General features: G+C 38.8%; 1 protein-coding gene across 1 annotated transcript in view; it reads left to right on the top strand.

The window, feature by feature from the left end:
* The window catches only part of Abca12 (ATP binding cassette subfamily A member 12), a 167457-nt gene that overhangs the window by 134263 nt on the left and 12991 nt on the right, over nt 1–20203 (top strand). The window contains exons 34-45 of the mRNA XM_031367854.1: nt 167–419; nt 905–991; nt 2024–2117; nt 4417–4544; nt 6175–6262; nt 7965–8070; nt 12178–12232; nt 12807–12984; nt 14459–14574; nt 15556–15715; nt 16727–16980; nt 19505–19709. Of these exons, the coding sequence (XP_031223714.1) occupies nt 167–419; nt 905–991; nt 2024–2117; nt 4417–4544; nt 6175–6262; nt 7965–8070; nt 12178–12232; nt 12807–12984; nt 14459–14574; nt 15556–15715; nt 16727–16980; nt 19505–19709 (1724 nt within the window). The remainder of the gene's footprint in view (nt 1–166; nt 420–904; nt 992–2023; nt 2118–4416; nt 4545–6174; nt 6263–7964; nt 8071–12177; nt 12233–12806; nt 12985–14458; nt 14575–15555; nt 15716–16726; nt 16981–19504; nt 19710–20203) is intronic.

Raw genomic sequence — 20203 nt, 5'->3', positions numbered from 1 at the left:
GGCAATATTAGAAATGGATTGCAGAGGCTTCCATGTGAATATAAAAAACATCAGCTTCTTCCATCCATGCAACATGATCCCATTCACCTGCAGTTTGTGAAGTCGCATTATGACTTGATTTACAGAGGTTTCCTGGAACTGCATTAAATCTCTTGTCCTTACTCAGACAAAGCCCTGACAAGAAGCAAGAAGCTGGATGGCTTTGGACTGTTACTGAAGAAGATAATGGCTATTCTCATCAAGAGGTTCCACCACACCCGCAGGAACTGGAAAGGTCTCGTGGCTCAGGTCATTCTCCCCATCGTCTTTGTAGCCACGGCCATGGGCCTCGGCACACTGAGAGATTCCAGCAACAGTTACCCCGAGATCATGATCTCTCCATCCATTTATGGCACCTCTGAACAGACAGCCTTCTACGCGTGAGTTACTTTCTGGCAACATCGTTTCCACCATGATTCCAGGGTCCTTTGGAGAAAAATAAAGAATTTGGGAGCTACTGCACTAAATTCTGCTAAAGAAAGGAGCTACTTCTGTACCTGACCAAAAAAAAAAAAAAACTTAAGAGGATTTACATGCATCTACAAATAAAGTCAGAGTTTACTCTTAATGGGTAGACGTAAACCACATATGATGGCAGAACTCATGTCATAGGTGACCATCAGGGCAGCAAAGCCTGAATCTTCCATAGATTTGTACACCTATAGGGCGGGTGTACCTCAGGGCCACCATTCATATCCAGCATATGTGTAGGCCTGGAGTTGACACACAAGAAAAAGGGAGGAGACAGAGAAGAAGGAATAGAAGGAGGAAATGGAAAAGCAGTCTTGTAGGTAGCGGAATTCATATCTTAGTACTGTTAGTGAACATGCATTGACTGATGAGTCCCTGTTGCTCGATATTGCAGGAATTTTGATCCAGCCACTGATGGCCTGGTCTCGGCTCTATGGAATTTCCCTGGCATTGACAACGTGTGTTTGAATACTAGTGACTCGTAAGTTCTCCTTTCTACTTCCCAGCATTCTAGTTTACAGGAGTGTGTGTAGGAATGCATACAGTGTATGCGCGCAACTTTGCTGGAAAAGGATAATGTCTTGATAGAAAGTCTGTATCTAATAGAGTTTTACCTCCTTTGATTTACTCTTTCCTCGACGGCACTATACCATAATAACGAACATTAGATTCCTTACATATACTCACCTCTCGCATTGTTATAGTTTACAATCACATTAAAATCATAGTGTTAATCCCATTTTATTGTTTTTAAAGATTTATTTTCTATTTTACATGTATGTGTGAGTGCCTGCTTGTATGTGCACCACATGCACACCTTATGTCCGTAGAGGTCGGAAGAGAGTATTGGATTCCTTGGAACTGGAGTTGCAAGTAGTTATGAGCCACTAGTGTGGATGCTGGGAACCAAATTCAGGTCATCTGCAAGAGCAGCAAGTTCTCTTAACCACTGAGCCCTGATGAAGAAAGTAGGAGCCATAGGGACTAATGTATATGTCTAAGGAAGTCTAGATTGTACGATGCATAGGTAACCTGACATAAGGCTTCTGACTCTACTTTAGATAGATAGGTAGGTAGGTAGGTAGGTAGATAGATAGATGGATAGATAGATAGATAGATAGATAGATAGATAGATAGATAGATAACATAGCTTATTTAAACTTTCTAGATAACACATAACAAGTATTAACCTGATCTAGTGCATCAGCCGAAAGGATGAGAAACATGAAAATGAACAAAGGGAGCACCCAGCCTCATCCTGCCACAGTGTGAAAATTCACTGAGCTTTGATTCAACTTTCTTTAATCAATGATACTGCCCTGCAATTCCACCCCTCCCCCAACTAAATGCCAAACAAAACCACTAGTGCATCATCAGCTTGTGAAATATCACACTCTGGTCTATACACCTAAGTGTAATATCAACCACTTATGTATACGCTCCCACACAAGCACGGGAACATGCTTATGCGCATACACACGCACCCTTACTTCAGTACCCTTTCTCTTTGCAGGCAGTGTTTAAAAAAAGACGATCTGGGAAAGTGGAACACAAGTGGAGAAGCTATCGACAACTTTGGTGTTTGCTCCTGTTCAGACAATGTCCAGGTAAGAGAGAATTCAGTTTCAGTAAAGTAGGAAAAAAAAGAGAGAGAGAGAGAGAGAAGAGAATAAATAGCAAACCTTGAAAGATCTCTCCAGGTTACCAAAGAGTCAGTATAATTTCATTTTATGGAAGCTAGTAGCTCAAAAGATATGGGCCTGGGCGCTCCAAAAATATTGACTTTGAACTTCAGGTCACTGTTTTAAATCTGACTCAAGACGAATTTCCAGAGGTAGAAGATGGTCTTTGTGCAAACCAACTGAGAATGAATCTTAGGTTTCAATTCTGTTCTAGCTGGAAAGCTCAGTTTCACAGCACAAAAGTGACCGTAACTGTCATATCTGAAAATGAAGTGAACATGCCACCCAGTTAGCTGGGGAGTCGGTCACCTATAAGTCTAGAAAGAAATTCTGTGTGTTACCGGGCAATGCCTGGAAAGGTTTTGCATCAACATTAATTTCCTGAAAATATTAACATTTATCCCATAATTACTTTATCTTTATTTTATGCATACAGATTTATCCCTAAACTCTTAGTACAGCAAAGCTAATTGGACAAGTTCACGATTTCCATTTGAGTCAGTACATATGTATCACATGCATCCTATGTATCAAAACAAGCATCCTAGAGGAAAGAACATTTCAAAAGTTTTATATAAATTTTTTATTGAATAAATGTCACTTTTGAGTTCTAAGGATCACCAGCTTTTTCTCTCATGCAGGAAGAGTCTAGCAATGCTTTCCTCAAGTGTCATAGTGTTGTACTCTGATCCCAGTACAATATTTTACAATAAGAACATTTCCAGTGAGCACAGCCCATTTTGGAGTTCCCATGCAAGATAGTTATTAACTATAAGAACTAGGGTCCAACAAAGATCTTTTTCAATTTTTAAATGATAGTTTAACTTACCATTTAGAGTTTTTACTCCCTCGTCTAAGTTAACCACCACAACAACAAAATAACAACAAAAATCCTCATTATTTTGTGTGTTAGCCAAATAAATAAATTAATGACTAAAACCACATCTATGGCCTTTGGGGGGGTGGGTGGTAGCAACTTGCAGGGAGTGTGAGAAGGAGGATTTTGAACTGATGGGTTTCTTAGTTATTAATTATGTGGGTATGTCCAGTTTGTCAAAATTCATCTAGCAGTGCCTTTATAATACATGTGGTATTTTTATATGTATAATGCAATTTGATTAAAAAAAAAAGCTTCAGAGCTGTACTAGCTATGTGGAGACAACTCCTTCTGATTGACTGGGAAGCCAATGCCATTGCCAAATGTGATCTTTAGGCAGATGCCACTGGATGGTCAGTAGCATCCACTCTTGGCATCCCAGAGCCATCTGCAGCTCACATGTGCTGTGAGCCTCCGGCTCTGGGGCTGGGTGTGAGTGAGCGATGGCAGAGGAAGAGGTGCGTTGTGCTAGACTTTCTCCAGGATACATATCATGGCAATGAACTTCAGGAGCCAAAGGAGAGAACTAGGTTGTTACTCTGTGTGAGGGTAGAAAATAAGTGTGTGAACATGAGCCTCCAAAGTTGGGCAATCTTTGTACAAGCAAAAGGATCAGAAGTTCAGTGGAATCCTCAGCTGCATAGTAAGTTTGAGGCCAAGCTGGGCTCGAAACCCTGTCTTAAAATCCCAAATAATAAATAAATAAAAACATAAGCCCTACGAAAAGTCTGTTCAGGTAAATACAAAAACTCTCATTACTCTGTGTTACTTTCCTGTAAGCCCAAAATTAGTTCTTAAATAATAAATACACATATACATGTAACTAACACGTAAACATGTCAAATCTATATGTAAACCAATATATTAGTGAAATCCGTACTCTTAGGTTAGGTAATGAAAACTAACGTGCTATAAACTTTCAATTCACTGCTGTCATTTTGAAGAGTCTTTCTCTCATAACATTGTTTTTAATTTGAGGTAGATCCCTTTTAGATTCCCTGTAAATTCTTAAGGTATTTGATATGTTTCTGTTTCCTAATATTCTCTCAAAAAAGCTTACCTCCTGAGAACAATGTAAGATGCTGTGTTTGCTAATTTGTACTGTTTAGCTTTGGGTGAGTCCTACACACATGTAGTGGCTCTGCATAAGTGATAATTGTTCGAATTTCTTGGCAAATAGGCAAACTGTCTCCTTTTCCAATGTTCCTGTGAATCAAAGGGAAGTCTGGTCATGCCACGGCTCAGCCCTTACACTGACGGTGAAGCAAGTCAGGAGACACCGACATTGTCTGTTTAACTTACGCAGGACAGGCAGGAAGAACTTAATTTGATAATTTTCCTTTCCAGGAATGCCCCAAATTCAACTATTCTCCACCTCATAGAAGAACTTACTCTTCCCAAGTTATTTATAACCTCACTGGAAAACACATGGAAAATTATCTGATATCAACCGCAAATCATTTTGTACAGAAAAGGTAAAATCTTCTGTTGGTAGCATATTTAATTGATTTCCATTTTTTTATGGTGACAGACTTGCAAATTTGAAACAGAGTAGGTAATAGTTGCAAATTCTTTATATAGTGAAATTGACCATTGCTTTGATTTGATTTCTTGATGATTGATCTGAGCGTTGATATGGTAACATAGATGCTTTAGTACTGTGCTCTGTGTACATAGTCTTAGGAATAGAAATTTAAGCAATGACTCTAAATTTAGATTCATTTGAGCAAACTAAAAATCACTAACCTTTTAAGGTCTTTAAACGTATTGTTGAATATGTACTTATTTTTTCTCAAAGCAATAGATTGGATTGGATCTACTTAGAGTTTCAAAGCATGACTTTTTTTGTGACAGTTGGCCTGAGTTACAATAATAATCTCTCAAAATGTAGATTGTGTCTGTGAGTGGACGAAATGTCCTGTGTGTGGCAAGGTCATTTGTCAGATGTCCCCCTACACTTTTGCTGGGATGTAAGCCTATGAACTTACAGTCATGACTCTACTCTTCCCACCACCTCTCCTTCATTTCTCAATGTATATTCACACTCACTGCAAGAGATTGTTGTTACAGACAAGCTAAAGAAGAAAAAAGCATGCTTTTCTACTCATACATAGCTACTATTAATATTTTGGTATTTTTCATTTCTAATTACAGATATACAAGTAAAAAATTTCCATAGACGTGGGTTTGGGTAGAAACAAATGTTTTTTGTATTCAGGGATATCAGGTGCTTCATAGAGTCAAATAACCTATGATAAAGTAAGTTTGTTATAAGAGAAAAGGATTTATTATGAAAAAACTAGTCTAAAATTCCACATTTAAAAAAAACAATGGTATCATTCACATGTTAAAATTATATCTCTACACCATCTCATCTATGATGAGGTTATTTTGAGGTTATGATGAGTATAAATTGTACTGTCCTATTATTTAAGTTGAATCTAATTTGGTGAATATCTAAGTTAGTCTGTTCTAGAAATTATTACTTGAATTTTAAAGTCAGTTTCTTAAGAAGACCATAAACTGACACATCAAACTCACAATCAGGTATCTTAGAAGAAAAAGAAGTAGAGGTAATCATAAATCTAGGAAATTTTTATTTAAAAGAGAAATTAACTATTTTGAAAAAAAGATAATAAATTAGGTCATTCTGGTATCAATTACCTGAAAAGAATATTTAAGCATTATTATGTTGAGTTTTGAGATAAAAAAGGAAAAACTTAGATTATATTACTCCTTTTCAGAATGCTCATTGCATATATGCAATTGTTTAATGCGGTGTGTCTATAAAATTGTTACTTAGGCAGGATCTTAGGTTATATTTCAGGCTGACTTGGAGCTCACTGTAGCTCTCCTGCCTCAGTTTCCTGAGTGTTCATGAGTCTCTTACCTTTAGTAATGATATATACTTGAGTTAAAATATGATAAAAAGGATCAATAGAAAAATATCAGGTTGTATTTATGTACTTCTGGATGTATTTATTGTTTTTATTTCATTATGCATTCTGGGTGGAAAAGAAAAATAAGCTCCTACTTAAATATTTTTGATCAAATTAGTAAGATTTTGCCCAGTAAAACAAATATAAATTTTGTTGCTCTATGTAGATATGGAGGTTGGAGTTTTGGGCTGAAATTGACTAACGACCTTCGTTTTGATGTGACAGCTGTCCCTGACAATAGAACTCTTGCTAAGGTAAATTTGGGACTTTCTTCTGGGAGGTCATATAAATAAGGATATGGAATTTGTACATGTAAACACTTTCATGTGAGAAACATAAAACATGTAAAATCAATTCTGCACGATGTATGCATGTGCTCTAAGGAGGCACATATATACAAGAGCAAGAACGCACATAAAAGCTGGACACAATGGTGCTCCTTGCAGTAATAAAAAATGTAGCTATAAACATCCATCTGCAGTAGAATAAGAACTTCAGTTCATGTTCATTCGTTCATTCATTCATTCATTCATTCATTCATTCATAGAACTCTCAGCAGTGGAAATGATCTCCCCTGGGCATCACTGATAAGCAAAGGGAGATACAGACAGTAGCTCTGGACCACATTCACCTTTCTGTAAATATAAAGAGTATGGGAAGCTCAATCCCACGGTCAAGGAAAGGGGCGGCTCTGTGAACCGGATCAGTACGGAAGCTCAGCATCTGAGTGATTGTTTCCGTGTGCGGTGGATTAATGTGTGCAATCCCTATGATTTTTTGCCTCACAATGCCTTTAATTTTTCCTGCACTTTCTTCGAGTCTGTATTACAACCTCTTAGAGAATGGGAATGTGGGATTTTTAGCCTCACTTCTCACCAAACCTGGAATGGTAACAAATCTAATAGAGATAAATTAGCCCACTGTTTGTTTTGTTTTGTTTTGTTTTGAATTCTTCCAGATAGCAGCAGTGCTTGGAGACAAGCCAGTCACTGAGTCAGACACATATGACTGCTCAGATGATAAACAGCAGTTGTAAGGATTTTAGTTGTTTACTTATTTTCAGTCACAGAAAATTTTAATATCTTCTGAACATTTCTCTTTGGGTAGGGAGAGACACAGAATCGAGGCGAAAGCGGGCCAATTAATATTCATTTAGTTCACGATTGTTCTATGCCAAGAAGCAGTTTCACCTTTTAGAAAAAGAAAATTAATTCTATTCTCCCAACACCCCTACTCCGCAGACACTGTGGGACCCAGATCTTCACAAAGCTGTGTGGGAAATAACAATCCTGGGGACTTCGGTGTCCCCTTTCCTTCCCCACACACTGAGTAAATTTCCTTTCAAAATCGAGGGACTTTCTAATGTGAAATTGCCCCTCTCTAAATCAGAATGCAAGTCTTAAATTAACACCATTTAAAAAGCACACTAGTATTTTAAACGCCTTGTTTTTGATGTAGAGGGTAAAGTAATTCACAACTATATACAACTAGGAACAGAAAGTTAGTGTGTGTGTTGGGGAAGGGAATAAAGCTATCAGTTTTGTTGTTAAGGACACAAGGCTTGCATATTGTTAAAAGTCCTTCCTGTACTGTTTCCATCCGTTTTTATCCACTGGTATTTTATCGCTGTTTCACTCTCCTCTCAGAATCACTGCGGAGGGACCAATGGCTTCTCCAGTTCTTTTCAGGTTTTGCCTATAGAAGCATCTAGAGCAGCTGCTAAATCAGCTGCTACTCAGAACAGCCGGTTCCCTAATCTCCACCCACCTGTAAACTGAAAGCCCAGAGATTCGTCTAAGATCAACACTCCAGGGGTATCTGAATTATCGTCCGAGGTGGAATGAGTCACTAGCAAATTGAGGGTCTCCTTTAAAAATAAAGTATCTTATCGGCTGTTTTAAAAGCCTATTTTACTCGAATACAATCCTGATCTTGTCTCCTTTTGAAATTTGACAGGTGTGGTATGATCCAGAAGGCTACCATTCCCTCCCAGCTTACCTCAACAGCCTCAACAACTTCCTCCTGAGAGTTAACATGTCAGAGTACGATGCTGCCCGACACGGTAGGGTCTCTGTGCGGAGCAATCTCTAACTATACTCCCTTTTCTACAGCCTTCCATGTAAACACGCTCCCCGCATCTACTTTCTCCGTTGACGGTGTTTAATGGCATCTAAATTAGGGATCTTCAGAAAGGGTTTGGAAATAGTAATTCCTTCCAGATGGAACATTCCAGATGATATCCTTAGCTTCAGGTTAATTTCGTTTCTTCACTTATCAAATCAGGATAGTAACACCCCCTTTGTTGTCACAGCTAGTAGTGATGTCTTGTGGAAGATATTTCAGAGCGATTTACTTGTCTGCAAACAAAGCTGGCTAATAAATTAATATTCATAAGTATTGTTCACAGATATATATATATATATATATATATATATATATATATATATATATATATATGCAGACAAAAAAAAACTTTTATGATAAGTTTTCAGTTCTCACCCCGTAGCCCTGGCTGGCCTGAAACTAATAGAGATCCACTTGCCTCTACCTTAAAGTTGTGTACCACCACACTCTGTTATGAAGACAAAACTTTTAAAACACAAAGTTCTACACTGCCCCCAAAGTGCTACCACATACTGAGCATATATGACACCTAAGTTATGCAAAAAATACTTCCATTTTGGGTTAACGTTACTGTTTGCTCCCATACTTTCACTGAGGTGCTAAGGTGGGATTTGAACTCAGGGCTCTCTGAGTCCTGCCTGTCCTTTTGCTAATGCTCCAAGCTGTTTACCCAGACGCAGGCAGACCTACTCCAGTTTCACCTCCCCACAGCCCTCCACACCATTTTTAAATAGGACTGGGATTTAAAGGAAGTTGATTTATTTATTTTTCTAACTCAATTACTGTTCATCAGACCATTTCATCTCCTTGAGCCTTGCTCAAATTATTTTTCCATATGATTTTAAAAAAAGAAGAAGAAGAAGAGAGAAAAAAAATGAAATAATACATTTTCTGGCCAGGACCCAGCCTCATAAACAGCCTATTAGGAAGGATAAATGGCACAAACCATCATTTATAAAAGCCGACCCTCCCCCCTTTTCCTTCCATCACCCTACTTCCATGTATTCTGTGCTGATAATTGTGGAAGGAAACTGTCATGTCACACACTCACTCTGGCAGCCGAGTCTTCAGAAATCTTCCTTTCAGAAGACGCAGTGATTTTTATCCAACTCTCTTGGCATTTTTTCTTCCCTAGCGGGAGGAGCTTTCAAGAAAATAAGAAGATGGGTAGCCCTTAGGTATAGCACATTAATAAAGGACAAAGTCAAACATGGTAAATGAAATGAAATGGTGACTAAAGCCAAGTGAGTCTAACCTGGATTGAAATGCTGTTGGAATCCCTTCGGTGGGGTGTTTTATTCAGAGCAAAACCACACATTGTTGTGACAGACAATGAAAGCAGAGAAGCTATAGAAATAGCCAGGGAGATGTAGCAAAGATACAGAGAACGGGAGGATGCCACCTCGTCTAAAGGGTTGGCTTCTGGAAACCTGTGTCCTGGTTTCCTCTATAATTAGTCTTCATTACTGAAACTAATGTAACTGGAACCACTCGAGACTCCCGCAGGCTTGTTGTAGAGCCTTACCATTGTGTTTTAAGTTATAGAGGATAAAAGAATCTGGCAGCATAAAACTTATGCTGACCCTGAAGTGAAATTTACTTTTCAATTTAAAAATAAAGCTTAAATAAAGTTATGTATAAATTATGGAAAGTGTGTCTTCTATTCCTTGTTAATTTGTCTATTCAAACTTACAAAAAAAATGGCAACATTCTGCCCTTTCTGGGAGATATTTTATTCCTTTCAAAGAAGAAATCTATGTCACTCAAAAATTCGTACTGTTTTCAAATACGTGAGTGGGGTCTCCCATGGCAAGAGAACCTAATCTATCTGTAAATTTGCCCTCACCACCTCTTCCTCTCGATCCTTCACATGTTTGAAGGCATCTTTGCGGGATTCCAGGTGAACTGGGGTTTTTCATTAGCTGTAAAATTCATTTTCTCTGAAGCTTAATATGCTAATAAAATATTTTAATTATCTTTCATTGGCAATGTCAATATCTGTTACATTCATGTGGTTCCCTCTAGTGGTTAACTTCATGTGGAAAACATCTGTGTTCTTCCTGAAGAGTATTGGTGTGCATGTTTTCTCTGACAAATGTTACACTCCTCTGTGCCCCTCCCACCCTTCATTGCTTCAGCAGCAATGGCCACAGGAAGCATCTCATTTTAGCTTGGTATCTCTAGGGACCACAGAAAAGTGCCTACTTTGGATGTAGGTTCCATGTAAGGATGATACTACTAGAAATTTTATTTGACTTGTTTTAATAAGCAGCCATTGATTGGTCATGCACTTAAGACATGGTATTGGATGCAGTAGAGGCTGTGGGGAGGCTTATGATATAGGAGTTCAGTCCTGTTTAATTCCAGTACTCAGAAGAGAGGCAAAGACAGGTGGATCTGTGTAGGTTTAAGGCCAGCCTGATCTACATGGTGAATTCCAAGCCAGCCTAGTCTACATGGTGAGTTCCAGCCAACCAGAGCAGCACAGCAAGAGCTCATTTAAAATAAATAAATAAATAAATAAAACAGAACAGAGACTATTAATCTTCACAGAAAATAAGAGAAGTAAATTCCCCTATAACGTGATTAAAGACAGAGGTCAAAATGGGTTTGTTGTTGTTGTTGTTGTTGTTTTCTTTGGTTTTGGTTTTGTCTTTAACTGTTTATTTTTTTTCAACATGCCTTTTATCTTAGTTAGGATTCTGCTCCTATGATGAAGCACCATGACCAAAGCAACTCAGAGAAGAAAGGGTGCTTTTGGCTTACACTTTCATATTGCTGTTCATCACTGAAAGAAGTCAGGGCAGGAATACAAACATGCAGGAACCTTGAGGCCAGAGCTGATGAACAGGCCATGGAGGGGTGCTGCTTACTACCTTGCTCTTCTTATAGAACCCAGGACCACCAGCCCAGGGTTGGCCCCACCTATAATGAATTGGGTCCTCCTACATCAGTCATTAACTGATGTTAATGACTTGTAAGAAACTGCCTTACAAGCTTCCCTACAGCCCAGTCCTATGGAAGCATTCTCTTAATGGAGATTCCCTCCTTTCAGATGACTTTAGCTTATGTCAAGGTGACATAAAACTATTCAGTACACTATTGTGTTGAGGAAATCAACTTAAAATGTCATACTCATCTTGTTAAACGCTACATATTTAAGTTGCCTAGAGAATATGTCCAAACATTGCACCCAAATGTGCCAACATACGTCCTAACATATCCCATACAAGCAGTAAGTACAAAAGTTCTTGCTCAGTTTATAACTGATTAGGTTTAGAGGAGACCGCAGTCTCTTATTCTCCCATTCTTTTCCTCATTTATCTAGACAGTATACATGCAACCTTCACTTTACAGTTTTTGGGAGACTTGCTTATCCACTTTTGACTCTGACCAAGTAAGATCCTTTAAGAAACGAAAAGAAAGAGCCTTGCTTCCAACTCAGAAAGTATAGCCAACTCTGAGAAGTCAATACTTTGTGGTCGCGGTGGAATTACATGATTACTAATTAAGTGTGGGTGCAGTGAGAAGTTCTTGAGCTTCCTGAGTTTTGATGGATATGCAACATTGAGATTCCCAGTCCCTACTCTGGTAGGACTTTCAAACAATAAGCATCTTAGAAACAGTAAAAGAGGAAGGACCATGTTCTCACATAACCATGTTCCCTGACCATTGTCATTGACGCAGAAAGGAGGATTAGAATGGTGTTTGATCTTTAGAGAGGCTTATAGTTAGAAGCAATCATTCGAATGTGCTCCAGAGTATGGCATGCAATATATAGGAAGTAGATGTTCTTAGATCTTTCCAGAATGGTCTACACACAAGTAGACATTGTTTATTTTCATATAAAGAGAAGACCAGTACTCACAAGAATTTGATGGGATTAAGGATGGGGAAAGCATTATCTTTTAAATAAGAATTTTTGAAGTATAATTCTTTGGCTCATCTTGTAAGAAACAAAGCATCATGTATTATTCATGTAAAACTTGATGCTCCCGATTAACTAAATACCATCTAACAGCAGAACTCTGCCTTTTTTTTCTAGGGATCATCATGTATAGCCACCCTTATCCGGGGGTGCAAGACCAGGAACAAGCCACGTAAGCATATCTCTTTCCTTGACATTACTGCCTTCCCTTGGGCATAGTTGCACTTCTGTAGAATGTGCAATGATTGGAAATTACAGTGATATCTGAATGGATGTCAATCTAGAAGGGCTGGTAATAGAAGTCGTCGACTTGGACAAAAGGAAGTTTCTGGAAGGGTGGAGAGGGCTGCCAAGGAGAGCTTGTGGACTGCAGATTCACTGACTCTGCTGCTTTTATGAGTCAAGTGCCCAAGCACTTCATCATTTTGACTTCCCTGCATAGCATCTAAGTACTGTTACTTTGCTCAAGATCTATATATCCCTTGCATGCACTCTGTAACCCTTGGAGACCGAGGCTTTTCTATCACGCATCCCTAGCCAATTCAGAGGCACTAGCGCTACATTTATTCCAGGGTCACAGAAGAGTCATGTCGAAGATAGTATCTGGCTGCCTTGCAGGAAACCTTATCTGTGTCACAGCCAGCTCTTGTAACTGCTTTGGTGATGGTTTTAGTCATGAATCTTCCTGAAAGGAAAGGAGTTCCAAAAACTTATGTGTACTTTCCTCTCCCTATTGCTCATGATAGAATCAGCAGTTTAATCGATATTTTAGTGGCGCTGTCCATCCTGATGGGCTACTCTGTCACCACTGCCAGCTTTGTCACCTACATTGTCAGGGAGCATCAGACCAAAGCCAAGCAGTTGCAGCACATTTCCGGCATCGGTGTGACATGCTACTGGGTGACAAATTTCATCTATGACATGGTGAGTAACTTTTGTCATTGCAAGACAGTATCAATTTGAGTAGAAGTCTACCAGCTTTGTATTCCAGAGCTATTTTCTCTAATTAGTCAAATTATTGCTACAAGGACAGAAAATTAAGAAAAGCCAATTGAATTGAGCTTATATCATCTGATGGTTGGAGGGGAAAAGAAACCTACTTTGCCTTATCTCTGAAATATCAGATTCTTAGAGTGTACATCAACATACAGATTCCTGGGCCTCTCTCCAGGTCTATTAAATCTGTGTCTTGGGAAATGGAGTGTAGAAAGTATGCATTTCAAACAAGATCCCCTAGGTGATTTTTAAGCACATTGAAGTCTGAGAACCACTACTATAGCAAAATAGAAGCTTAACAACATTACCCCATAGTGCCAGATAATCAAGCTTATAAAAATTTAATCAACTAATAGTGAAAAATTCAAAGTAGTAGCTCCTGCTGAATGACACACTAGAGAAGATTAGCAGGGACAAGGAGGGATGCATTTGCTTGACAGTGCTCTCCGTTATGTAAAGTGGTCCCCAAGTTCAGATGATCGTTCTTGACTCCAAATGTACCAGCGTTGGCCAAGAGCCCAGAGGAGTATGCATCTGCCCAGTGATTGCAGCGATTGTCTGAGTTGTTGTCAAGATCATTGGCTTGAGGACTTGGAGAGTAATTAACCACAGATCCATTTTGCTAATGCATCCAGTGAGGTCTGAAATGTGCCCGTTGTAGAAGCCAAGTCTAGAAGAATGCTAAGGACCGCTCTCTACTTCACAGGAACTTAAATGTTAAGGAAGCTTCCATGTGTTCTTCTGTGAAGGTCTACACAGTACTGAGATCCTGTTATCAGGACAGCTGGTGCTCGGGTGCCATTCATAAGATGCCCCTGATCACCACCCTCAAATTGAACCACCTCCACCTTCACTGCATGCACTTTGCTGCAAACCCTTAAGCCTCTGATAGTTTTGCTTGTGACCAGAATACTGAGGGTTTTTGTTCAGGTACCTGTGATTTCAAGAACGTGTGAGAACTGTTGCCCCGCTGTTTTGCACAGAATGCCTAACACTGATAACCAAGTCTCAGAAAGCAGCCATGTGAGAGAGGAGTCGCATCCAAAATGAAATCAATACTTTGAGGACTGACTCTAATACCAAGAAACCTGGCTTTCTTATCTTTCACCCAGAACCCCTGTCACTGAATGATCCCAAGTCTTAAGCCTTCAGGCAGGAACACCAGGGATTTCTTGTGTATCTATATAGATTGAAATTGCCTTGACCTCATATTGGAGAAGACAAATTCTAAAGTGAGATCAACGTAAAATGAGCTGAATGTTACAAGCAGCAGGAAGATAAATAAAAATTCATTCCTTCAGAATTTTTCTAGGTCGACGTATTGCAGAGTTAAATAAGGTGGGTTATTGATTTTAAAAGAATGCTCACCATATACTAACCATTGTTTTGTCTATATCCATAGGTCTTCTATTTGGTTCCTGTAGCATTTTCAATTGGTGTCATAGCAATTTTCAAGCTCCCTGCATTCTACAGTGGAAACAATCTAGGCGCTGTATCCCTCCTACTTTTGCTGTTTGGGTAAGCTGCTGTTTAAGCAATGAAAAAAAAGAATTAACAAAATTAAGCACTCCTAGACACAAACAGGACTTTAGTCTCATTAGTTAATTTACAGTTGTCTTGGGGTATTCAACATGAGTGATGACTAGTGTATTTCTTGCTAGTCCACTGTCTGTAAGTATCATACTTCTGAAAATTGATGTTGTTATCACAAGCAGGCACTTACTAGGTATCATGTATTGTACCAATTTATACATATAATCTAAGGTATATAAAATGAGTATTTTAGAATGACCAGAAAGGTATGAGTATGTGTGGGTATGTGTGTTGACAAAGTGTGTGACTATGTATGGCTTTAGAAGGTACATGAAAATTTATGTCTATTTTTTATTTGTCTTTTCAAGACAGGTAAGGGCATAAATACTGTTGTTTCTATGTTAGAGTAATGCAGGTTACATGATGTAATTGGCATTCAGTGTAAAACTTTTTTCTCTTACAAAGGCATGGGTAAAATCAATTGTTTAAGAACTGGGATGGCCATATTTCTGTTTCTAGATCTATTTAAAACTGAAGTTGCTCATCTTTGTCCAACCGAGGCCACCAGTCTTTTAACCAGATCTCATTAGCTACCTGCAACAATGTCATTAACTTTCCTCAGTTTTAAGTGATGAGATTTATTCAGTTTGAACTTCTATTTCTTAGCAGTGGAAACCTTGTCTGGACAGAGTAACACCACACCCTGCAGGGTATGAATCTGTAATTGTGATGACAGAGACACTATATGGGTTTCTTAAAAGAGAGGCTTCTTGCTGTCATTTTAAAAACATCCTCAGAGGATCTTTTGTCAAAATGAGGAATGAAATAGAGACCTAGCTTCAGGGCTTGGCCATTTGCCTCTCATGTTTACTGTTCTCTGGGAAACCCATCTGAGCTTGATTTTATTATTTTATGGACTAGAATAACTAAGGCATAATTTTAATTTTTAGTATTATTATCCTACAGCTATGCAACATTTTCTTGGATGTACCTGCTGGCTGGCCTCTTCCATGAAACAGGAATGGCCTTCATCACTTATGTGTGTGTCAACCTATTCTTTGGCATCAATTCCATTGTTTCCCTGTCGGTGGTATACTTTCTTTCCAAGGAAAAGCCTAATGATCCGGTAAGGTCTTTTATTTGTTACTTAAACCTCAGTGAACAAACCAGAAGCCTTAACGTGGTCCACTGGAAAGCTTTCCTTTACTCTGTATTTAAATAGGAAAGACTAGAATTTGATGTGATTCAATTTAGAAAAGGGGAAAGTATAGCTTCAAAAGAAATTAAGCTCCATGTAAGTTAATGTTTATAACTGTATTTACTGAAGGCTAGTAATACTGACTTTTGCTAGGTAAGAGTAAAGTGATAGATATGAAATCAGACAGATTGATTGTATGGTACCCACTGGTCAGCTAGACATTCTACTCATTAATAAATCCCTAAGGTGCAGTGGTGGTAAAAATGGATTATGTATATGGCTGTGGGTTAGGATTCATTTGAACTTTCATAGAGGGAAAAAAAAAAATCCCTTTCAATCATGTTTTGGAATCTACTTCAATGTAACCATCACTTGGCATTCAGAGCTAATAATTATGATCAGTGAAAGAGAAGCTTAAACAGTCCCAGGCAATTGAGTGCGAAAGAATAGAGGGGAAATGAAGTGAGGTGAGGGATAGACAGGGCCACTTCAGGAGGAGGAAGGAAAACCGGAAGGTGGAAGTCATTGGCCTTAAGTGTGAATAATGCAAAAATGAGCCATTTCCACCTCTTTGATACCTGTTGTTGCCTCTCCTTCTATCTCGTTTCACAATGTCTTTCCCTCCCTTGGTTGAGATTCCCTAAGGTCAAAAGCTTTACTGAGTCCCCTCTCAGAAACCCACTGAAGTGATGATTTTTGTCTCCAGAATTGGGCCTGATACCTTGGGCCACTTTGAGAAAAACATTCTTTTTACTTGCATTTCAATGATAAATTCTGTCATACTGTCACTTAGGTAGCGAATACAATATGTGATTGCAACATACATATGAAATAATTGCCAATCTGCATAGGCTTCTCCATCTGTCTTCATCCAGTTTTAAATGTTTTGTCAATTAGTTGGAATCCTAAAACTACATTTTGTTATTTCTCTTGTTTCAGACTCTAGAACTTATTTCTGAAACCCTCAAGCGAATTTTCCTGATCTTCCCCCAATTCTGTTTTGGCTACGGTTTGATTGAACTTTCTCAGCAACAGGCAGTCTTGGATTTCTTAAAAGCCTATGGTGTGGATTATCCAAGTGAGACCTTTGAAATGGATAAGCTAGGAGCAATGTTTGTGGCCTTGGTTTCTCAGGGTACCATGTTTTTCTTATTGCGACTCCTCATCAATGAGTGGCTGATAAAGAAGCTCAGGTAAGCCAGATGAGAACAGCACTTCCCCTCCATGATGTTTGAGTCAGAATAGTCGGGGATGACCCATAATCTTGGTGTTTCCTCTTGTAACACTAGAAAGCCTACCTTACAACCTTTTAAAACATGGTAGCATAATTCATTTTTTCATTTAAGTCTAGGAAATAGTCGTCTAGCCTTTCTATGTGTTCCTAGTGACAACACCACAAACCTTGTGCATAGTGTGTTGATGTAGAGTAAGAAACAAAATTAAGTAAGCACAGTTGTCATCCTAAAAGAGAGTCAGTGCATTGAGTAAGATCATAGAGGCTTCATATGCAGAAGTGAGAAAGAAGTTTGAGTGAGTCTGGGAGAAGATGATTGGGCTGAAGCAAAGAGAGCGTCAAAAACAAGAAGAGGGACACAGCCAAGGATACTTAGCCCTCACTAGTGCTGCCTTCCTAGGAAGTATTCCTAATGACAACAGCACCATCCTCCGTACGCATGTAATAGCGTTACATCACCACATTAACCATTTCTAATAGCCAAAGAGTGGGAACAAGCAGCATACCTTTACTTACAGGTTGCTTAATTTATATTTACATCTACACTTATGAATTTAACACTATTTAGCCATTCCAAAGGAACGATCCAGGAGTGAGGAATGCGACTCAGCAGAGAACACTGGCTGTGTAAGCAGGAGAACCTGAATTCAGATGCTCACTGCTAGCATGCAAAACCTGGGCAAAGGCCTGTAACCCCAGCCAGCATTGTTGGATGTAGGGTGAGATAGACAGATCCCTGAGGCTTGCTGAGCATCTAATCTAACCAAAACTGCAAGCCCTAGGTTCAATGATAGATTCTGTCTCAAAGGAATAGGATAGAGGGTGATGGAGCAGACACCCAACATCCTTTTCTGCATGAGTGTTTTCATGGTCAAGTATATTTGCACGTGTATTTGAATACGTACTCAAATATAAAGCATGCTCATGGACACACAGAAAGAGAATGATCCAATATCTATGTAATATTTGTTCTAATAGTTATTAAATAAAAGTAAAGGCTAAGAAATGAGTGTTACATATTTCCATGAGAGTTAAAAAGAAATTTACCCTCTCATAATAGATTATCTTCATTGTCAGTGTTGCCTGAAGACCGCTTACTTTTGACATCCTATTTTCTAGTACCATTTTAACTTTAATATAAACCTGCATTGCCTACTGAAAATAAAAATTTTAATTAAGTAATAATAAAAGGAAGAAAGAGGAAAATGTTATAGACTACTTAATTAAAATTATACTATTTGATTGGAAGATAGAATAAATGTAATGAATAACAGGTCATTTCAGCTGACAGTGTGGCTCGAAGGTTATGGGGTCTCTTGACTGCTTAGTAAAGAGATCTGGTTTGGACCTTATTTAACAAACCAATGGCAGTCCATTAAAGGTTAGTGAACAGAGAGCAGTGCAACCACATGATAGCTTAGCGGGTGCAATTTTTGTAGAACCAGTGCAGACTGGGATGCAAGAGTCAAAGACACAGGATCAGTGTGGGGTTACTGAGAAATGCTGGTAAAACTGAGGCTTTTAGAGATAGAAGGAGTTGGGAAAATGATCCTTGACTAAGGGAGGGTTCCAAGGCATTCCAATGTTTGGAAACCGACTGCATGAGTGGGTTTTTAAACTAGGATAGATATAAAAAAAAAAAAAAACAACAACACCTTGTTCTGGAATCCTGGGACTCTTTTTAAAAGAAGCAGAGATTATCAGGGTATATCTGAAGTAACTGGTTTGTAGAACTTTAAAAGATTTAGTTTTCTTTTGATTTGGTGTGTGTTGGGCAAGACTGAAGTGAGGCTGGGACTTAAAGATTTTGCAGGGCTGATAATCCTAAATTATTTCCTGGATCTTAAATGAGACATTGTTTGTAAATAGAATGCAGAATAAATGGTATTCGTATTATAAATGATTTAAAAGTAGAGACCTGCTAATTGTTAACAGTATGATCCCGGGATCTATCTCCCTCCCCTAGAAAAAATAAGGAGAGAAAAGAGAATGTAATTAAAAGGGTATGCCTCATTTTAGATTTACCACAATACACAAGAAGAAGAAGAAGAGATGGAAGGAAGAAAGGCAGTAAGAGGAGAAAGAAGGATAAGAAGGGGGAAGGATGAAAAGGGGAGTAGGAGAAGGGGAAGACAGTTGTTAGAGCAATCAGAGATGGATGGTCTTGGGCATCTAAGTGTTGAGTTCCACTAATGATTCTGAATTCCCTGTTAGAAGCTAGCTTTCAGGCACGCATCTCATTTAGAAATTAGAATTCTGAATTTGAACAATGGTAGACATTTCATCCACAGAAAGTAAACACCATTTGCCAGCATGGTAGAGATTATGGGAAGAACGCGACTACTGCTGCTTACGTTATTTAAACAGGACAACACAACAGGCTGTCATAAGAACAGCCTGATAGGTAGGCAGTATGCTCCCAGACAAGTGAGAGCACTGGAGTGTCCAGGCTGAGTCACATCATTTCAGAATCTGGTTTTCAGACTCTTCTTCAGGAAATTTACATCTTCTCCTATCATGGAGACAGTGGATGAAGATGAAGATGTGCAGGCTGAGAGATTAAGAGTTGAGAGTGGTGCAGCTGAGTTTGATCTGGTCCAGCTCCATCGTCTCACAAAGACCTACCAGCTCATCCACAAGAAGATTATAGCGGTCAACAACATCAGCCTGGGCATACCTGCCGGAGAGGTAGCAGGGGGCATGGTTTGGTTTTGTCATCTAGAAATAGAAAACCCAAGTCCTGAATATTTTCATAGTCTAGATATGTGTATATGCATGTGTGTGTGTTTGTGTGCATTTGTGGGGGTGGGGGTGTTTGAATGTGTGTGTTTGTATGTGTATGTGTGTGTGCTTGTGTGTATATATTTGTATGTGTGTATGTATGTGTGTTTGTGTGTGTATTTGTGGGGGGGTGGGTGTGTTTGTATATGTGTTTTTGTATGTGTATGTGTGTGTATTTGTGTGTATATATTTGTATGTGTGCATATTTGTGTTTCTGCATATATTTGTGGGGGTGGGGGTGTTTGTATGTATGTGTTTGTATGTGTATGTGTGTGTGCTTGTGTGTATATAGTTGTATGTGTGTTTGTGTGTGTATTGGGGGGGTGTTTGTATGTGTGTGTTTGTATGTAATGTGTGTGTGTTTGTGTGTGTATTTGTGGGGTGTGGGTGTGTTTGTATAT

Source organism: Mastomys coucha, unplaced genomic scaffold (genome assembly GCF_008632895.1).
Source record: "Mastomys coucha isolate ucsf_1 unplaced genomic scaffold, UCSF_Mcou_1 pScaffold14, whole genome shotgun sequence".
In the NCBI taxonomy this organism is placed as follows: domain Eukaryota; kingdom Metazoa; phylum Chordata; class Mammalia; order Rodentia; family Muridae; genus Mastomys; species Mastomys coucha.
This window is presented reverse-complemented; position numbering and strand designations above follow the sequence as displayed.